At 49.8% G+C, this 17,994-nt stretch overlaps 1 protein-coding gene across 1 annotated transcript in view; it reads right to left on the reverse strand.

Moving 5' to 3' along the window:
* ADAMTS16 (ADAM metallopeptidase with thrombospondin type 1 motif 16) overlaps positions 1 to 17,994 on the reverse strand; it is a 160,072-nt gene that overhangs the window by 98,146 nt on the left and 43,932 nt on the right. Inside the window, exons 4-8 of the mRNA XM_045442729.1 lie at positions 15,851 to 16,109; positions 12,571 to 12,770; positions 11,142 to 11,225; positions 8,524 to 8,683; positions 7,336 to 7,441 (exon numbers count right to left, since the gene is read on the reverse strand). Of these exons, the coding sequence (XP_045298685.1) occupies positions 7,336 to 7,441; positions 8,524 to 8,683; positions 11,142 to 11,225; positions 12,571 to 12,770; positions 15,851 to 16,109 (809 nt within the window). The remainder of the gene's footprint in view (positions 1 to 7,335; positions 7,442 to 8,523; positions 8,684 to 11,141; positions 11,226 to 12,570; positions 12,771 to 15,850; positions 16,110 to 17,994) is intronic.

The following is a 17,994-nucleotide window of genomic DNA, read 5'->3' on the forward strand; positions in this document are numbered from 1 at the left end:
AAAGGCAGAGGTCTTAATTACGAGGAAGCATTTCAAGGAGGGTATGGAGGGCAGGTCACTCGATCTTGACAAAGCTGATAACCGTCCTGGACTGCTTTCTTCTCTCCGCACTCTTTTCTGCTCACCAGGGATTTTGAGAACTCCCAGATGTTTGCGGGAAATACAAACGCAGGCTCCCCGGGTGAGTTTGGTGCTTCCCACGGTTAGAGAACTGACCGCCTGGTGCAGCTGCCCGTGGTGCTGACATTTCGTCCTTGCTCCCATCCGGGGCTGCTCCGCCTCAGGCCACTGCTGGGGGCTGTCACGGCTGGACGGCGCTCGACCGCACTCCCTACATCCCTTTGGAGGAAGCCGTGGAACCCCAGTGGGTGGCTCTGGCTGCCTTTACCTGTGGGAATTGTTTGAATGTACCCGTTCCTCCTGACTAAAAACCAGATCACTCTGGGGCTCCAGCCCTAACTTAATACAGGGGAACTTGTCAAGCTACCTTGGCTCTTGGAACGCTTAATAGGCTCCTTTATGGATGCGCTAATTGCACAATGCCAACTGGCATCCCATGACTGTCACTTGTGCAAACGCTAGCCCTGTGCCTCTAAGCATCCCATTAACCGAAGCAACCTCTCTCCACCAGGTCAGCTTCTTCTTCTTAACCTCCGAGAGCTTTGGCTCTTTGGAAGAGTCTCACATTGCCGTCTTCACCTACCGCAGGACAGCACGACTAATCGCATTGGGAAGAAAGCCTGGGGGACTTGGAGCTCTATATGACCCCAAAGGCTTCCCATTAGGGCAAACATATTCTTAGAGAATCAAGCCACTGCTGGCTATTAATGTCCGGGACCTGCCAAATCATTGTATGGATTCTTAGATAATGGGGTTCCGCATGAATGGGGTACAGGGCAAAGTGGAAAACAAGGGGACAAAGCAAAGGAGGGTGAGATGGATGCTGAATCTGGGGACATTCTGCCACCAAGGATCCCACGATGAGAGGAGGCAGAGCAGCAGGGACAGAAGACCCAGAACCCTGGGGAAGCGGGCTCCCACAGTGGGCCGGGGAATCTGCCCTTGTTGCTGAGGCTGAAGACCCACCTTCCCCCTTAACTGGTTTGTTGATAGAGATTTATTAGTAACAGTAAAAAGAGCAACTAACATTTGTAAGCCCTCACTATTTTTCAAACAGGGTATTAAACGCGTTCTCTGTATTTTCTAACTTAAACCTCGCCAAAAGCCTGCAAGGCGGTACGGCGTCGTGGCAGCAAGACTGAGGACTGGAGAGAGCCATGCCCACAGTCTCAGGGTCAGGACTAGGACGTGACATTCCTGACCTCAGAGCCCAGGCGGGACCCATGCAAGAGTGTAACGCGAGCATGATTGAAGGGCGTAGCCAAGGAAATCTGGCGTGCAAACATTGTCGAATTTCTGCAAAATTCCTGCTCAGTACCAAGGGTGATGCAGATGGGAGTCATTTCAGCCTCCACCCATCCTCTCAAGTTCTATTAAAAGCAATCAATCAAGGCCAGGGTAACCATATAGCAGAGGAAATGTGTTATGGCTACGAAAAGTATTCAGACTGTAATCACATATGGGGGGCTGCTTTGGGGAGAACGTGATGAAAACCAACTATCGAAGTGCCCTCCCCTGGCCAGCCCTTGACCCGAATATGAAGCAGACACATGCGTCGTGGTCTAGTAGGTACCCCAGATAAATCTGCTTTCCCTCTGCCTACATTTCTAAGGAAATAAAAGCCACAACATCCCGGGTCTGGGGACACGTGCGTCTTCAACTTTTTCATCTAAGGTATTTTCAATGACTCTTTCTAGAATGGATTCTCAAACCCCACTGCGAGCCCCACTATTGGAGGGCTATTTTTCCAAGTAGTGCAGTGCCCATATCTTGTGCTGTGATGGATGCCAGCACGTTAGCATGAAAGTACCACACGGTGATTGCATTTGATATGAACATTAATGAAGTCACGGAAGGATGCACAGAACGCATTTTGAAGATAAGGTTGGTATTTGGCAACCGAGAAATATAATTACTATTAAGTTATACATACCAGACATTTTTTTTTTTTTGCTACTGTGAACCACAGTATCTTATTCAAAGTTTTTCTCACCCCATACGTTAAAACTATTAACATATTTTTTCTTTCTTATGGACTAGCTTCTAAGTTTCTAAAGGACATCTACTCTTCTTATCCATGCTTAGCCCCAGGCCGATGCCCTCACTAGCTGATGACAGGTTCTCCACTGATGTCTGTTGAATGAACAAAGACCAACCTTCCAGCCCAAACACCAACCCAAATACCCAGATGTAAACCTAATTTCGGATTAAAACGGACTTGAGACTTATATTCTGGCGGGAGATGCTTTTAATGCCTCCTACGGTACGTCCTGAGTGATTCAATTACATCAGCAAGCACACAGTTCCTCATTAGTGATGCTACACCCAGGATGATGAAGAGCCCAATATTGTGAGAGGTCGTGCTCATTATTTCAGGCTGTTCAGACAGCAGTAGCTAAGGCAACAAGAAACCCTCGAAGTAGCCACAGGCCAATGTCATCTGGATGGTTCGATCACACCCTTGGTGCAATAAGCCACAGGTGGACCTCAGGGTCTCAAGCTCTGATGTGGACTTTTCAAGAAGCACAACCCAAGATGGAAAGAGTTGGCATGGACGGGGCATCAGGTGGGTCTCAGGGGCCAGGGCGCATCAAACAACCAGAAGAGTGTGGGCTGTGGAGGTGGAGGCCTCCGTCAGGGTCGTGCCCTGACATTCACAAGCGTTGGGATTTCAAAAAAATCACTTAAGTCACCAAGCCTCAGTTTCCTCACCCATATAATGGGGGTAATAAAACCTGGCTCTTAAATTGCGCAGAAGATCTGGTACCACACATACCACAAGGAAAACTCATAACTTCGACCCACTTCCCGGATTCAAATGTTGGTCTTGGTAAAATTGCTCAATAGCGAGATGTTACTTGTATACATATGATGTGTGTGTGTGTGTGTGTGTGTGGGTGTGTGCGCGCGCGTGTGTGCGTGTTCAGCCAAAGGTCAATAGGTTTCAAACGTCCTTTGGATACGGAAACAAAAAAAGTCTCAGGAAGAACAATAGATAAAATTGGTGAGAAATGAGCCTCTGGCCTTCCTGGGCTCCCTGGGGGACAGTCTGACAATCACTGGGTCAGATGAGATCTTAAAGCAGCTGTTGCCTTGATGTTCTACAAACCCTCAGAATCTTCGGGGCCTCCCTGACCCAGCAGTAGGGGCTCAGGTTGATGACAGCACCCAGCCACAACTCGGGGTGGTTTCAACCTCACCATCAAATGCTCGAAAGGCCGTCTAACCTCACCAGCCAAGCCTGCTGGAGCGGATTGTGGTAGCGAGCGGATTCTGCCTCTTTCGACTCCCCCGGTCTTCCCTGACTTGGTCTCTTGCCACGCCTACAGCCCATGTGGCCCGACCCTTGCACGCCTTGTCCATTTTGCCTTTCTGTTAAGACTCTTGGAAGCAGTGGATTACCAGTCTTTTCGTGGAATCCGACACAAGGCTCTGCTGGCAGAGTGGACGTTGTGACCAGTGAAAGTCAGTACATGCGGGAGAAGACAGGCAACAGAACGATAGCTCGTGAACACTTCTTTTTTTAATTTTTCAACATTTAGTTTTGAGAAAGACAGAGACAGCATGAGTGGGAGAGGGGAAGAGAGACAGAGAGAGAGAGAGAGAGACAAAATCCCAAGCAGGCTCCGCGCCCAATGAAGGGCTCAAACTCACGAAACCAGGAGTTCATGACCTGAGCCAAAACCAAGAGTCAGAGGCTTAACTGACTGAGCCACCCAGGTGCCCCTCACGAATACTCGTAAGCACAGCAAATATGTTTGAGGACCGTCTCGATGGTCTCAAATGATAACGCAAGTTAAGCATTTAAGCCTGTGTTGTAGGCTAGGGATGCTCAGATCATGTAATGCACCTGCACACGCGTGCCAAGGATCTCATAGACTCTCTCGGCTTTGCAGATGGAAACGTAGGTAAGAGAAGACCGTGCGATGTACGCTGATCACTGCCAGGAGGTGGGAGAAGCCCAGTGGATCCGGAATCCCAGGCCCAGGGTCTTCCTCCTCAAATGGCACGACTTCCTTTGTACGTGAGGATTTTCCAAATGGATCCATGCCATTCAGGCGACATATTCTCCAAACCATGTAGCTCAGCACTCTACGTGTCTGTGCCAGTTCTCAACACCTGCATCTAGCAAACCACACGTCCTATGCCAAGTGATTGAATCTAACCAGGAAACTCACTCTACGCCATGGATTAGGAGCAAACCCGACTCAATCGCACGTCCTAAAGGAGAACACACACCCTCACTTCCGGTTGCTGTGTCTGTCTCTCCCTTTCCAACACAAATCCAAACACAGGTTCTTAGCCATTTCTGTGTATAGAACAGATCCCTCGATATAATCCAGAACATGTCCTGAGAAGAAAATCACTGAACTTAGTAGGAAAAATGGGCTGGACAGTGACTGAGGTCTTCCTTGGAGTTAGAGGTTAGACCATCTGGCTGAAAGGCATGGAAAACAGCACTCCTCCAACCTCAGCGATGTCCTCTGAGTATAAACAAACCTGAAGAAGTAAAAACAGGATGTTTTAAAAAGTCCTAAAAAAAAGTGGGGGAGGGCCCGGGTGGCTCATTCGGCTCAGGTCATGATCTTACGGTCTATGGGTTCGAGCCCCACGTCTGGCTCTGTAATGACAGCTCAGAGCCTGGAGCCTACTTCAGGTTCTGTGTCTCCCTCTCTCTCTGCCTGTCCCCTGCTTGCACTCTCTCTCTCTCCCTCTCTCTCAAAAATAAATAAACATTTTTAAAAAGTCCTAATAGATATAAAACTGCTTTTTAATTCTTAAGGTTACAGAACTCAAAAAATTGACTCTGCACGGAGCTCACTGCCCGGCGTGCTTTTTACGTTATGTTGGATCCACGTACCAAAGCTGTAATTCTTCTCCACGGAGTAATACTTAATAAAGAAATGAAGAAACGTGTACATTTTCAATTTAACGAAAATCCACGGAGTCAGATCACTGAGCCCTGCCGTGCCCTTTCCCATTTGATGTCATCACTGCAGCAAATGACTCATCTGAGATACTCTTCGTTCGTCTATCTGCGCCTCCCTGAGTCATTCTGTCCATTCATCCATTCACAGTTGCTGAACACGCAGCATCATCTACCTGCCACGCTGGCGAAGCGGAGACAGGAGTGTCCCCAGTGGTCTTCACGGTGGGAGCCGCATGTGAAATCGCTCTGCAGATTTCACAAAAAGTGTTACAAACAGCAGGTGCTGCCATTACCACTACGTGATTGTTACCACTGTTCCTATCACTGTCCCTCGTTTTGCCACTCGGCACACACAACTCCTCTGCACATCTCCTGGGTGTATTTCCTATTTCCTCGATGTGATCAGAAGCTACCTCACCGGCCACACGAGAAGTTCAGAGCGCCCGCTTCCTGTCTCTTGTGTGATGTCCTCTAAATGTCCAGTGCTCCAGAAGGGGCTGACAGTTTCCTGGAGGTTAATTCTATTAGGAGCGGGACTCCCTTTCATCCAAGCCTACAGCCCATCTCCCTCCTGCCATCCAGAGTCCCACTTGCAATTAAAAAGCTTTTATCTTGTTTGGGAAAAAAAGTACTTTTTCCATCTTGACCCGGTGCTAGTGATGAAAGGCGGTATTAATTGACTCCTAAGAAAAAAAAAAGGGAAACGCTGATCCCTGCTGACACTGAAGATGAGTCTCAGACGGATCCAGTTTACCTTTTGTTACACCCACCACCTGCATCTACGGGCATTGCCAGTGCGCGTGCTTCAGCTGCTCATCTAATACTGAGCTGCTCAGCCCTCGCTGACTTAAATATTTCTTACCTGGATTGTTTAATTAAATTCAGGTATGGTTCAGGGGACAGCAAGAGCCTCATTTCGTTAAAATAATGAGAGTTTTGAAGTTTTAACTCTAGCAGTCTATTAAAAACACAATTATGACTTAACTGAAAGGTTCATAAAATATAGGGGCAATTTTCCAGGGACTGAAAAAGTCAATCATTACCTATAATGGTGAAGGGATCAGAAGCAGGATATAAGCTTCATTTTCAGGTCATCAGTTTACATGGCCAAGTGTGCAGGGCCCTGTGGGGGTCCACTAAAGACAGGTGCATGCATTCGCACACGCGCACACACACACACACACACACACAGACGCTGTGGACAGGTCGAGAGGGCATGGCCTCTAATGGGATGGAGGGGTCAGTTTTACAACAACTGAATCACAAACACCGCCTTTTGCAGATCTTGTGATTTGCAAGTAAAATCAGGGTGAACGTAAAAAAAAAAAGTAGAAAAATGACAATTCCTGGTTGTGCATTTTCTGGGAGAAAGTTCTAGGAGAGCCGTTGTTCAGCAGAAAGACACCTGTGTTCCCACTGCCGGTGCTCACGTTAATGGGGGCAAGGGCAGGAAGTCAGCAGGTGCAGCACGTGGGCCTCGGTAAAGGAACAAAACCCTCACGGGGATACCTCGACCTGAGGCAGTTTACAGAATCACTAGCCCAAGAAACCTTAGTTACGAATGACAGTTTCTGTAAGTAACTGATGGGAATGTTCTGTTGTTCAGGAACAAATGTAACATGTTCGTGCAGAAAGATGCCAGCTGTTGCTAAGTGCTGCCGTCCAGCAGCGGCGTCCGTCTGTCCAAGCCCCGGGCTCACCACTCACTCCGGACGCCGTCCCATTTCAAAACCGACAACACTGGGCGTACGGGAATGTGGGCAGAGGGCCAGCTCCTACCAGGTCCAACGCCTGGTCCGAGCTGCCCTCCCCAAACTCTGCTTGGGGCACTGATCAACTAACATCTCTGCAAGTTACAAAAGGGATGGAAGGAGGCAAAACTCCAGGGTAACTAGTTGATAATACGAGGCCTTGTCACTATCGCCCCCAAAAGGAACCGACCGGGGAAGGAGAGCCGTGCACAGGACTCAAGTTCAGAACAGGACGGAGGAGAGGGGGCTGATACAAGTGTGTGCAATCGTACACGCACGTACGAGACGTAAAGGAAGAGCAGAGAAAGGACGGTCGGAACGCGGGCATTTCCACGGCTTTCGACTGTGCACAGCCAGGCACCAAAACAGAAACATAACAAGTACCTAAGGGACAGCACGTCTCACCTGTCGGTGACATTCTCACCGGATATATGTGAGGCCCCTACAGACCTGACCCAACGATCAGTGTTTCTGTGGCAATTGTCCACTAGGGAAAACAGCCTGGGTTTCAATCTCCCACACGGGTGCACTTACTTGTGTCCAGACTCATGGGCAATGGTGAAGGCCAGTCCGAGCCCTGTGTCTTCATTAATAGTACAGCTGCGGTATTTACTGCACATTCCACTGATGGGCGCAAATCCTGCGGGACACAGACATCAAAGGAATATACAGCAGCACTGTTGCAGTAAAATAAAGAGGGTGTATTGTGTAAGTGTATGAGCCCTCTGTCCTTTACAGAAGTGTGGTTCGCACCTGCGTGTGGTGAAATCTGGGACACTCTTGGACAAGTGCATTAAGGGTTCTTTGCCACACGAGCGGGAGGGATCTTCTCTCCGCATGGAAAACAATTCATGGCTCCAAGTGGTGGTGTTCACATCACAGGTTACGATAATGGGGGCCAAGGAGAAAAGGGGATTCACTGCAGGCGAAGGAGAATTTCTACATTTGTCTATAAACATCTGTGTTCTAGAAAGCCCAAATAAAAAAGTGCTATGCGGTGTAGGGGCATCAGGAGGTCCCCAAGACCAGCCCAGGTTCAAGGACTCGCCAGGGGGATTCACAGGACTCAGGCTTTGTCAAACTCACAGGTATAGTTTCATACGGATAGCAAAGGATGAGAACAAAATCATCCAAGAGAACAGGTGCATGGGGAGAGGTGTGGCAGAAACCAGGCACGAGCTGCCAGAGCCCTCTCCCGGTGGATCCACAGAGGACACACCTAATTCCCCCCAGCAACCTGTGGCCGTCTCATCAGAGACCAGAGCCCAGGGGTTTTATTCGGGGCTCATCACATAGCACCCCAGCCTGGCACATGGACCCAAACTCCGGACTTCCAGAAGGAAGGCAGACATGCCGTGTAAGCCCCATTATCTGGACAAGCAGTGTAGACACAGCAGGCCAGCTCATCAAGCACGGTGGTGGGAACCCTGGTTCTCAGAGGCCAGCCTTGTAAGCAGACCTTTTCAGGAACGAGCAGTCACGATGAACCTCTTTCTTCTGAGTTCTATCTCAATAAGATCCCGGGAAGAAATGAAGAATTAGAAAGAAAAGACAGGAATTCTTTAATCTGTAAGGGACTTTTCCTTAGGAAGTAATCACTTGGCGAATAAACGTACACTTTGATGCGTGGCCAGAGTGCCTAGAGGGCAGCACATCTATTCTCTTCACTCGTGCTCAGTATGGCACCTGCGTGTTCCTCCAGACTCCACAGGAGGGTCTTACCCAGGGTGTCGCAGGGCTCATTCTTCCAGGAACATATGTCCAGACCGGTCAGCAAGATGGCGTGGTCATGGCGCGTCCCGTCTTTGCCCATCAAGCCAGACTGCCACTGGCAGAAGCTGCTTAAGGTGTGGTCCGCGTGGTGGCTTATCACAAGCCCCGGCTGCGGGAGACAGAGCAAGACCCCATGAGGAGAGAAAGAAAACGCCTTTCAACGCACCTGTTACCCCTCCGCCATCACAACGGCCTACCATTAACTCAGATTTCAAAGACACAGAGGGATCGGGATGGTCTCCAAGCTAATCCATCTGTTTCATGGATTAACATGCAAAGGCCATGGCTTGTATAAAACCTGCACGGAGGGGCGCCTGGGGGTCTCCGTCGGTTGGGCGTCCGACTTCGGCTCAGGTCATGATCTCGCGGTCCGTGAGTTCGAGCCCCGCGTCGGGCTCTGGGCTGACGGCTCAGAGCCTGGAACCAGTTTCGGATTCTGTGTCTCCCTCTCTCTCTGACCCTCCCCTGCTCATGCCCTGTCTCTCTCTCTGTCTCAAAAATAAATAAATGTTAAAAAAAAAAAAACTGCACAGATTCTGGACAGATGCTTCCGTTCCCTTCTGTAGTTCTGCACAGACCCGGCCGGGATGCACTGAGCTGACCCTGAATGCATTTTCAATGCCCCAAGAAAGACTACTTTTGTGCATGAACGTCTGCATCAAAGTCTTTGTAAAACACCTTGTAAAATTATCTCAGGCAAGAGAATCATTTCTCTGCGACTCTGAACATGCACGGAAACACACCCAGACAGCTGATTTCACAACCAAGTTGGGCGAGTGGGATTTCCAACTGATAACTCACTCTTAGCCATTTATTATTACAGTGTTAAATCAAGTCACTTCCCTACCAAAGCAACATGCTTATGAGGAGGGTCCGGTCAATCGGTAAAGCGCTATTTCTAGAAGACAGACTGGAACTAGAAAGAAACTGGGCAGGATACATCCCACCTTACGCATATACACCACGTTCTCACAGAGCGACAGAGAAATATTAGAGTGAAGGCCACCCGAACGCTTGGGAAATTCAGAAATCAGGGCTGGGGGCAGGGGTGGAGCAGGAACCACCAGAGAAGGCTGCACGGAGTTATTTGAAGTATTTACTGGGACGCTGTTTTTTTTCTTGTGGCTCGGTCACAGAAAGCCAGGTTAAACAGCTCGGTTCCAGGACAACTCGGGAGAAGCATTCAGGACTAGATATTGGGTTAAATTCTGTGTCTCTCAGTCACTGAATAGGTTTTCTCTTTCCTTGCTTATTCTGTCTTTCCGGAGAGTCAAAGCCAGCTAAGCTAAATGCTGTGTGTGTACCAACACTGGGACATGCCTCACATTCTTCACCTGCTGATTTCCAGGAACACTGCATGCATCAAAGTTAACACAGGTGTACGATCAAAAGATAACCTCGCTTATTCTTTGCAGCTTGGATGAAGTCCAAGGTGAAAACGATTTAATACAAGGAATAATTAACCTGTCACCTGAGACGCCCTGCCAGTTCTGCACCCACCCCCCACCCCCCCCCCCCCCCGCCCCGATGCTCACTCACACAAAGGCAATGCAGTTATATCTTTCTGACCATTCCGGCTAGAAACAGGTTTGCCCACGCAGGCCCCCCACTCTGCCCAGAACAGGAGAAATGCCCCAGAAGCTTACAGTCTGGAGGCATCTCAGGTCTTACGAATGGTCTTAGGTTTCATCTAAAAAAAATTCTTTGTTTTATAAATAAGAAAACTGGGGCTACCAGGAGACCCTGCTAAGATAGCAGCAAGGTGCAGGGCTCTCTCCTAGGCAGAGTCCGTCATCAGCATGAAGCAAAGGAGAAGGGGGAGCCTTGGAAGGCTAAGACACCCCCATTAGCTGTGCCACAAAACGTTCATATGCAACGTCCCTGAGAACTGAAGGGCCCACCCGTGCATTTACACAGGGACTCTGGAATGCAGGCAAAGGAGATGCTTTTACCCACAGTGACCAAGGTCTGGCATAATTCGGTGTTTGTATGCAATGAGAGAAATGCACTTGACATCCAGACTCTACGAAAATACAACCCTGTGGCCCAAGGCAGTGGGGGTGAGCGTGGTCAGTCTTAGGAGTTGGGAGGGGACAGAGTAAAACAAAATGCTGACAGTACTATCTCACTGCCCAGGTGGGAGGGTGGTTTTGGTGTTCTAGCAACACGCAGAAAGGGCTCAGTCCCACCTGGGACCCTAAAAGCTCATGGTGGGGATGTGGCTGAAGACGCACTTTCCACTGTCTCCCCAGGGTTTCCCACCCATATATTTAAGGCAGTTCTCCTGTTCTACTTTTCTAATAAGACTCCTAAAAATAGTCCTTACCACCTCTGCACTCACACGCACACCCACGTGCACAGACACACACGTGTGCACGCACACAAAATTCAAATCATCATGAAGGGAACTGATAAGAAACTCCCTGAGACACAAAACATTAAACGCTTTTTGTTCCCGAGGGAAAGGAAAGTCAGGAATCCACAGAATGATCCCATTAAGGAAAATGGGGCATCGCTTTACATTCATTTTTCTGGGAGAAAAGAAGCTGGTTTCAAAGACAGAATACCTGGTCTTCCTCTAGAAGAATCAGACCTACAACTGCGATGTTGATGTTTCCTCCTATCGTTCCATCTTTGAACAAAGCAGACACCTGAAAAAGACAGGCATTCCCCGTCAGTCCCCACATGTGACGTTCCCCCAGCCCCCAGAGTCCTGCTGGTGAAGGCCGGTCCCTGTGGTCTTGTGACACAGTCACAGTCAAAGTCAATGCTGACTTTCTTATACTGCTAGACAGGTATAGAAATCTCTCATGGCCAGGCAGACCAATCGTTAAATCTTTATCATTAGTGCCTGGTAGTAAGAGCTGAAGTTTGGGGAGGCAGGTTCTGCCTCTTATGGAACACCACTGAGGGTATTACGAGCCTCCAAGGTGATAAAAGCTCTCAGGTGGACACAACAGAGCGTTCTAGCGATGATGGCTGGGGCATGCATTCCCCTTGTTTTCCCGGGGAGGGCCTCCGGAGGAGCTCCCAAGAGAAATGCTTGGGAAGAGACCCAGAAGATCCAAGAAAGAGAAGGCCTAAGTGTGGAAAGAAGATGGCCGAGGAAAGGTGCCCACAAGGGGTACGACAACAGCAGACGTTGGTGGCTGTTCAGGGTGACGAGCGAGGGCCCCTCGAGCTGGTTCGGCACCGACGTGCAGAATACTGGAACGGCTCGACAAAACAGAAGTAACATTGGCACAAACCAGAGCCCTGATGTCCTCAGCCCCTGGACGCGCAGTGGCAGGTGTCTCGATGCCACTGCCCCCTCCGTCCCCTGAGGGATGAGAAACCACATGGGGCGGGTGGCCGGAAGGGATGCTAGTAGGAATACCCACGTGCTGAGCTGGAACAGAAGGCGTGTTTTCAAAACACTGTCATCCCCACTAATTTTTAAAACACACTCAGGAGACCCAAGATCTTGTCTTCCATGAACCAGGTGTCACTGAGTCTACACCACCCAAGTGGGGCTTAGATGCCTCTCGTCACTGCTCCTCATTACAACAAGCTGCCGATCTGGGACACGGGACTGTTTACCCGGGATGGCAGTCTACAGGGTTGGATGCTTTTCTGCCTCTAGATGACATAATGCATATTCGATACTTAAACACTAATGCTCCTAAAGAGATGGGCATTTCTATACTGGCATCTAAAATCACACGCAATGCTGACAGGCAGGTTTACTGCACTGAACTGTCTCGGGGTCCTCGTACAGATTTCTGGTAAATGAAGACCTTGGTCCCCTCAAACCGTGCTGCCCGCTCGCAGAGAGGGCCAGTCTGCCCTCTGGAGTTCTGAACACGGCTCTTTGACGGGAGCAGTGAAGGGGTCATCACAGTGAAGGGGAAGAGTGAAGGGGTCATCACAGATAAAACCCATCTCTTGTGCCTGAGACACAGACCCACGCCCATCAGGTGGGATCACACACGACTTCGACGAGAAGGCGCTTCCTACCATGTTGAGTATCGTCAGCACGTAGGTGGTGATGTTCTCGTGGCCGTGCGTCTGCATCATCTTCCTGTCCACCACCACCAGCGTCTCCACATTCAGCTCCTCGTTCCTATGGGACTTGAGAAGAGAGCGCTTGTGCCTGGAGCAAGACGCATACTCATCGGGCAAGACGAAAAGGTCTCCCTCGGGAGGCTGGGGCATGTCTACGGAGGGAATGTTCCGGGAAGAAACGAAAGCAAAAGTCGTCACCCCAAACCAGCGGTGGAACTAGGTATGCCCACCCTGGGTTTTCACAACGAAAGTTCACGACGCGAGCCACGTCACCCTTACGACTTTGTGACACAAAACCGGCGTTAACGTGAAACTTGCATGTAAGTGAAGTTCATACAACCTAGGTGTGATGGAAACCATCGCTAGGTCTACCTCTCTATAATTTTGCCCCGACTTAAAAGAAAAAGAGAGGGCACCTTGGCTTTCACGTGCTCGTCTCTAGAAGCACAATGTTCAAAGACCATTCGCGTAAAGATGCGTCAGACGGGCTCCGCACGAGACTTACGGACCACAAAGAGGAACGATAGCTACCACGCAGTGCCTTGCATCGTTGTCATATTTGAAAAATGTTAATGGCCTCTTTTTAAAGGACATTCCCAAGTCTGGACGCGTCACTGGTCTATCTGTCGTGTTTCAAATGGGTTTACGAACTTGGTGACACAGATCTACTCCACTGCAGAGCCGAATTTCCTAGAAAGCACCATAAATATTTACCTCGTTTAATTACAAGACAAAATACACTCTGTCCCCTTGGCACCGTTTAAAAATAGTTTGGGCATTTATAATCAGGGAGCTAACACTATGTTAAAAATGAGTCAGCTTTGTGGACGCCCCAGAAAAAGTGGTTAGAGTCCTTTCATGTGAAAATGGACTTCAAAACACCCACACGTATGGGTGGCACTAATTCAAAGCCATGCCAACTCTGTTCATGGACCGCACCGTCAGAAGATGCCATTTTTTTTGGCTGGTACCCACATCTGGCGCATATTTTCTCTTTGCTAAGATACTTTCAAACCTAAATGAACCCTGTGGAAGCTAATAATGATTCTGGCAAAGTTCTTAACGCACCAATCGCATGCCACCGACACTGATGCAGTTAGAGAGGCCTGACTCCACCCTCAGAGCTCTCTCTACTGGTGTAGAGATAGGCTCCGGGTAGGGATGGGCCACCGAGGCACAGGGGAGGCACGGAGCAACCTGCTCGCAGCCCCTCCCTACGAAGTGTCAGAAACGGGGTGTCCCGTCTGGCAGCATGGTCCCAGAGCACAAGGTTAATCCTCACCATTGATTTTAAGCAAATCAATCTGCCTGTGATTGCCATTTCCCACAGGTGCCTAAACACGCACCAAAAAAAATTCCCATTTTCTGAGCCGGAGACTCTAATGGGAAAAATCTTCATTAAATGTGAACCCCACTGAGCCAGAAGGCTGGGACTCCTCCAAGCACATCCAGAGTCCCATGAGCAACACGGAAAGATCCAGGCACAGACAGCGGAGTTCCCGAGAATTAAATGCTTCAGCCCGGAAGCCGCGCGTGTCACCTGTGCCCGCCCGCCACTCGGCCACCAAGCGCTCACGGAACTGCCATGCGCCCAGCAGGGAAGGGATGGAAATATCTGTCAAACCGAACTGCACCACAAGGGTCACTAATGTCTTGTAAGAGGCATTTTGCGGCACTCTGCGTCTCTAGTTCTGTTATGAAAACAAGAGCCACTTTCCCTCCCATTTTTCAGATAAAAAACTTCTTGTGCAGTGTTTCCAAATGACTGACTGCCCTGCCCCAATCACCCCCCGCCCCCGAGATTCTGAAGAGCCCGTCCAGGCAGCACACAGGTGCACACACATACACACGCACACACACACACACACACACACACACACACAGGCACAGCCACGGCAAACAGGATGACTTCACTGTGTGCCGAGCTGTGCCCTAGGCGTCACTGGCCTGCAGGGCTCTGATGACCCCCCTTCATTTCAGCAGGGTCCACACCGCTGGATTTTCTCACGGCCCGCTACAACATCGCTTTTGAACCCTAGTGTGGCCTGTCGAAGAGGGAAGGACAGCCCTGCCAGGATCCAGGCGCTTGGCTTTTTGTCCCTGACACGGGATCCGTCCCGGACCAAGCCCTGCCGGCACGAATTCTGGCTCTGACCTTGTCCGTGCCTGAGGCCCACCTCTTGGTCCCAACCCTGCCCGGTCCCATCCCTTGCCACCTTCCCTTCCCCCCCCCTCGCCCCCCGATTCTCCCTGTCTACGCAGCCAGAGCAGCTGATGCTGACAAGTGCGTCCTGTTCTGACACCACTCGACCTCGGTCTCCCCGACTTCCTCAGACTCCGTTCACCTCTCGCCGTCCCCAGACCCACTCTTCCTGCGGACCGAGCCCACCGACTTAGGCGATTTGGACTTGAGTTTCTCACTTGAACATAGCATCAGGCTTTTCTTCACGGGATAATAGGGGTCCAGATGATACACAGGTGCTGACAGTTTAATGGTACTTTCTGTGCCGCTGTAAGAACCAAGTGATTTGGGGCATCTACTCTATTCCACCTGCAGCGTGACCTTCTCTGTTTTAGGGTGCCGGGCACAGCAGCCAAAGAAACTGGCAGGGGAAGACGGGCTTCGCAGAGCCCCACTGGGGGCAAGTTTAACAAAGTGGTGCTGGAGGGGAAGGTGAGGGAAGCCAGGACAATTCCAGAGAACACTGAACTGCGAGAGGCTCCCACGTGAAGTGCAAATGTCACATCACCTCTGAGGCGTTCACCACACAACAAAGGATTCCACAAAGCGCCGGTGATAAACGACAGCTAAATTACGGCACGTGGGCCTGTCCCTTTGATGCGGTGGCATAAAATATATAAACATGTACAGAGATAAAAAACTATGTGGGCTCTCATAAATCTAGACCTCCAAACCACAGAATTACTGAGCAGACATGCCAGGGTCCCTTTGAAGACTTCCAGTGGATTCTGCATTTCTGGGCGGTACGTCATCTCACCTGCCCAGGGAACAGGTCTGGGGAACAAAAACACCCACCGCTATCTGTCCGTCCCCCACGAGGGGCGTTTGCAAACGGAACACACAGACGATGGAACCAACAGGTAAGTCCGGCGAGGACCGCCCACTGATTCCACCTCGCGGCCGGACGACTTGCAAGAACATTTGAACATTTCGTGGGCGCACGTAAATGCCCGAAAGGTTAAACGCACGCAAAGAATCGCCCTTACATACATTTCTTGCGTCTGCCACAGAAATGCCGCTTCTGCGGGTGCTGGAGGGTCGAGCCGCCGTGAAGGTGCGGGGTCCCCAGCTCCCGATCCCTCTGGGTCACGACCGCCTGGGGAGCCCCCGGAGCCCGCTCGTCTGCGGATCTCTTGTACAGTATGTGGGAGGGGGGCCCAGCCCCGGCGGCGTCCCCGGGTGTCCCCGCCAGCTGGGAAGGAAGCGGCTTCAGGAAGTAATCGGCTTCTTGTGTTCTTATCATGCCCGACTGGAAACAGAGAGGAAGAAAGAAAGGGCGGTTACACCTCCTGACCAGACGACGTCCGGGATGCCAGCATCACTTCTGTCTCATTCCTTCCCAAGCACCTGTTCCTCCCCCGTGGCTGAGGGCGAGGACGGGAAAGACTCTTCCCATCTGCATCCTCGTACAAGCTCCACGACGTGAGTCCAGGAACACAGGGGGCTCCCAGCGCACGAACGGGGGTTCCTTTAACCCAGATCACGGAGGAGAGAGCTCACGTGCACAACACAGACTCAGCTGTTAGTGTGGGTGCGGGAGGGGGAGGGTCCCACACAAGAAGATCAAATTGCAAGCCTAACAGTCATTTGCAGAACTCCTTTCAAACTTGACCGTGGTGTAACACTGGGTGGAGAAGCGTGCAACTTAAAATTAATCCAGAAGAGGGGCGCCTGGGGGGCTCAGCCGGTTAAGCATCGGACTTCAGCTCAGGTCATGATCTCACAGTTCATGGGTTCGAACCCCGCATCGGGCTCTGTGCTGACGGCTCGGAGCCTGGAGCCTGCTTCGGATTCTGGGTCTCCCCCTCTCTCTCTCCCCCTCCGCCACTCATGCCCTCTTTCTGTCTCTCAAATAAACATAAAGAAAATGTTTTTTAATTAATCCAGAGAAAAGCACAAAACAACTTACTTAGGGTAGGAGGAAGGCCTTTCTAAGCAAGGTATTATGGAAATCGGAAAAATGTAACTCAAAAAACACTAAGAGACATCTGTAGAGCAAAAGTAGTGTTCAAAAACACTAAAAGTATTCTAAAGGAGGCAAAATTCAGGGACAGCTTTTTACCTTTTAGAGTGACAAATATTTAAAAAAATTTTTTTTAATGTTTTTATTTATTTTTGAAGGAGGGAGAGACAGAACATAAGCAGGGGAGGGGCAGAGAGAGAGAGAGGGAGGCACAGAATCCGAAGCAAGCTCCAGGGTCCGAGCTGTCAGCACAGAGCCCGATGCGGGGCTCAAACTCACAAACGGTGAGATCAGACCTGAGCCGAAGTCGGACGCTTAACCGACTGAGCCACCCAGGCGCCCCTAGAGTGACAGATGTTTTTAAAACCTGATAGTAACAAGTGCTGGAGAATCCATGGCAAAGTGTGGTTCTGGAAAAGTGGTCACTGGGGCGGAGCCGGGAGGCGGCTGCCATGGTTTCCCGCCACGTCCACCAGCACTGAAAATGTGCCATCAGGTCTAAGGAGTTAGCCTTTTGGAATTCTTCCTAATGCTTCGTATAGGCACCGCCCCAACACGGACCAATATATATGACCGTATAAGTGCAGCATTGTAAAAGCACAAAACAGAAAATAATAAAAATAAATCATTTAAAAGCTTACCAATTAATTCAGGGTAATGTTTTTATCTTTTTTTAAAAATTTTTTTTATTATTATTTTTTTTAATTTTTTTTAACATTTATTTATTTTTGAGACAGAGGGAGACAGAGCATGAACAGGGGAGGAGCAGAGAGAGAGGGAGACACAGAATCTGAAACAGGCTCCAGGCTCTGAGCTGTCAGCACAGAGCCCGACGCGGGGCTCGAACTCACAGACCGTGAGACCATGACCTGAGCCGAAGTCGGACGCTTAACCGACCAAGCCACCCAGGCGCCCCTCAGGGTAATATTTTTAAAGTATATTTGTATATTTGAAGAGAACAGAAGATTAAAAAAAGATCAGATAATTATGTGCTGATGATAATCATAATTATTATACATAATTAAACATTTTTTCTCAAGTTCCTGCGACTGTGGATAACATCTTCTGTACAATACCTTATTGAAATTTTTTTAAGTTTACTTATTTGAGAGAGAGAGAGTGAGTGCACGAAAGCTGGGGAGGGACAGAGGGAGAAGGAGGGAGAGAATCT

The sequence above is a fragment of the Leopardus geoffroyi genome, chromosome A1, assembly GCF_018350155.1.
Source record: "Leopardus geoffroyi isolate Oge1 chromosome A1, O.geoffroyi_Oge1_pat1.0, whole genome shotgun sequence".
NCBI lineage: Eukaryota > Metazoa > Chordata > Mammalia > Carnivora > Felidae > Leopardus > Leopardus geoffroyi.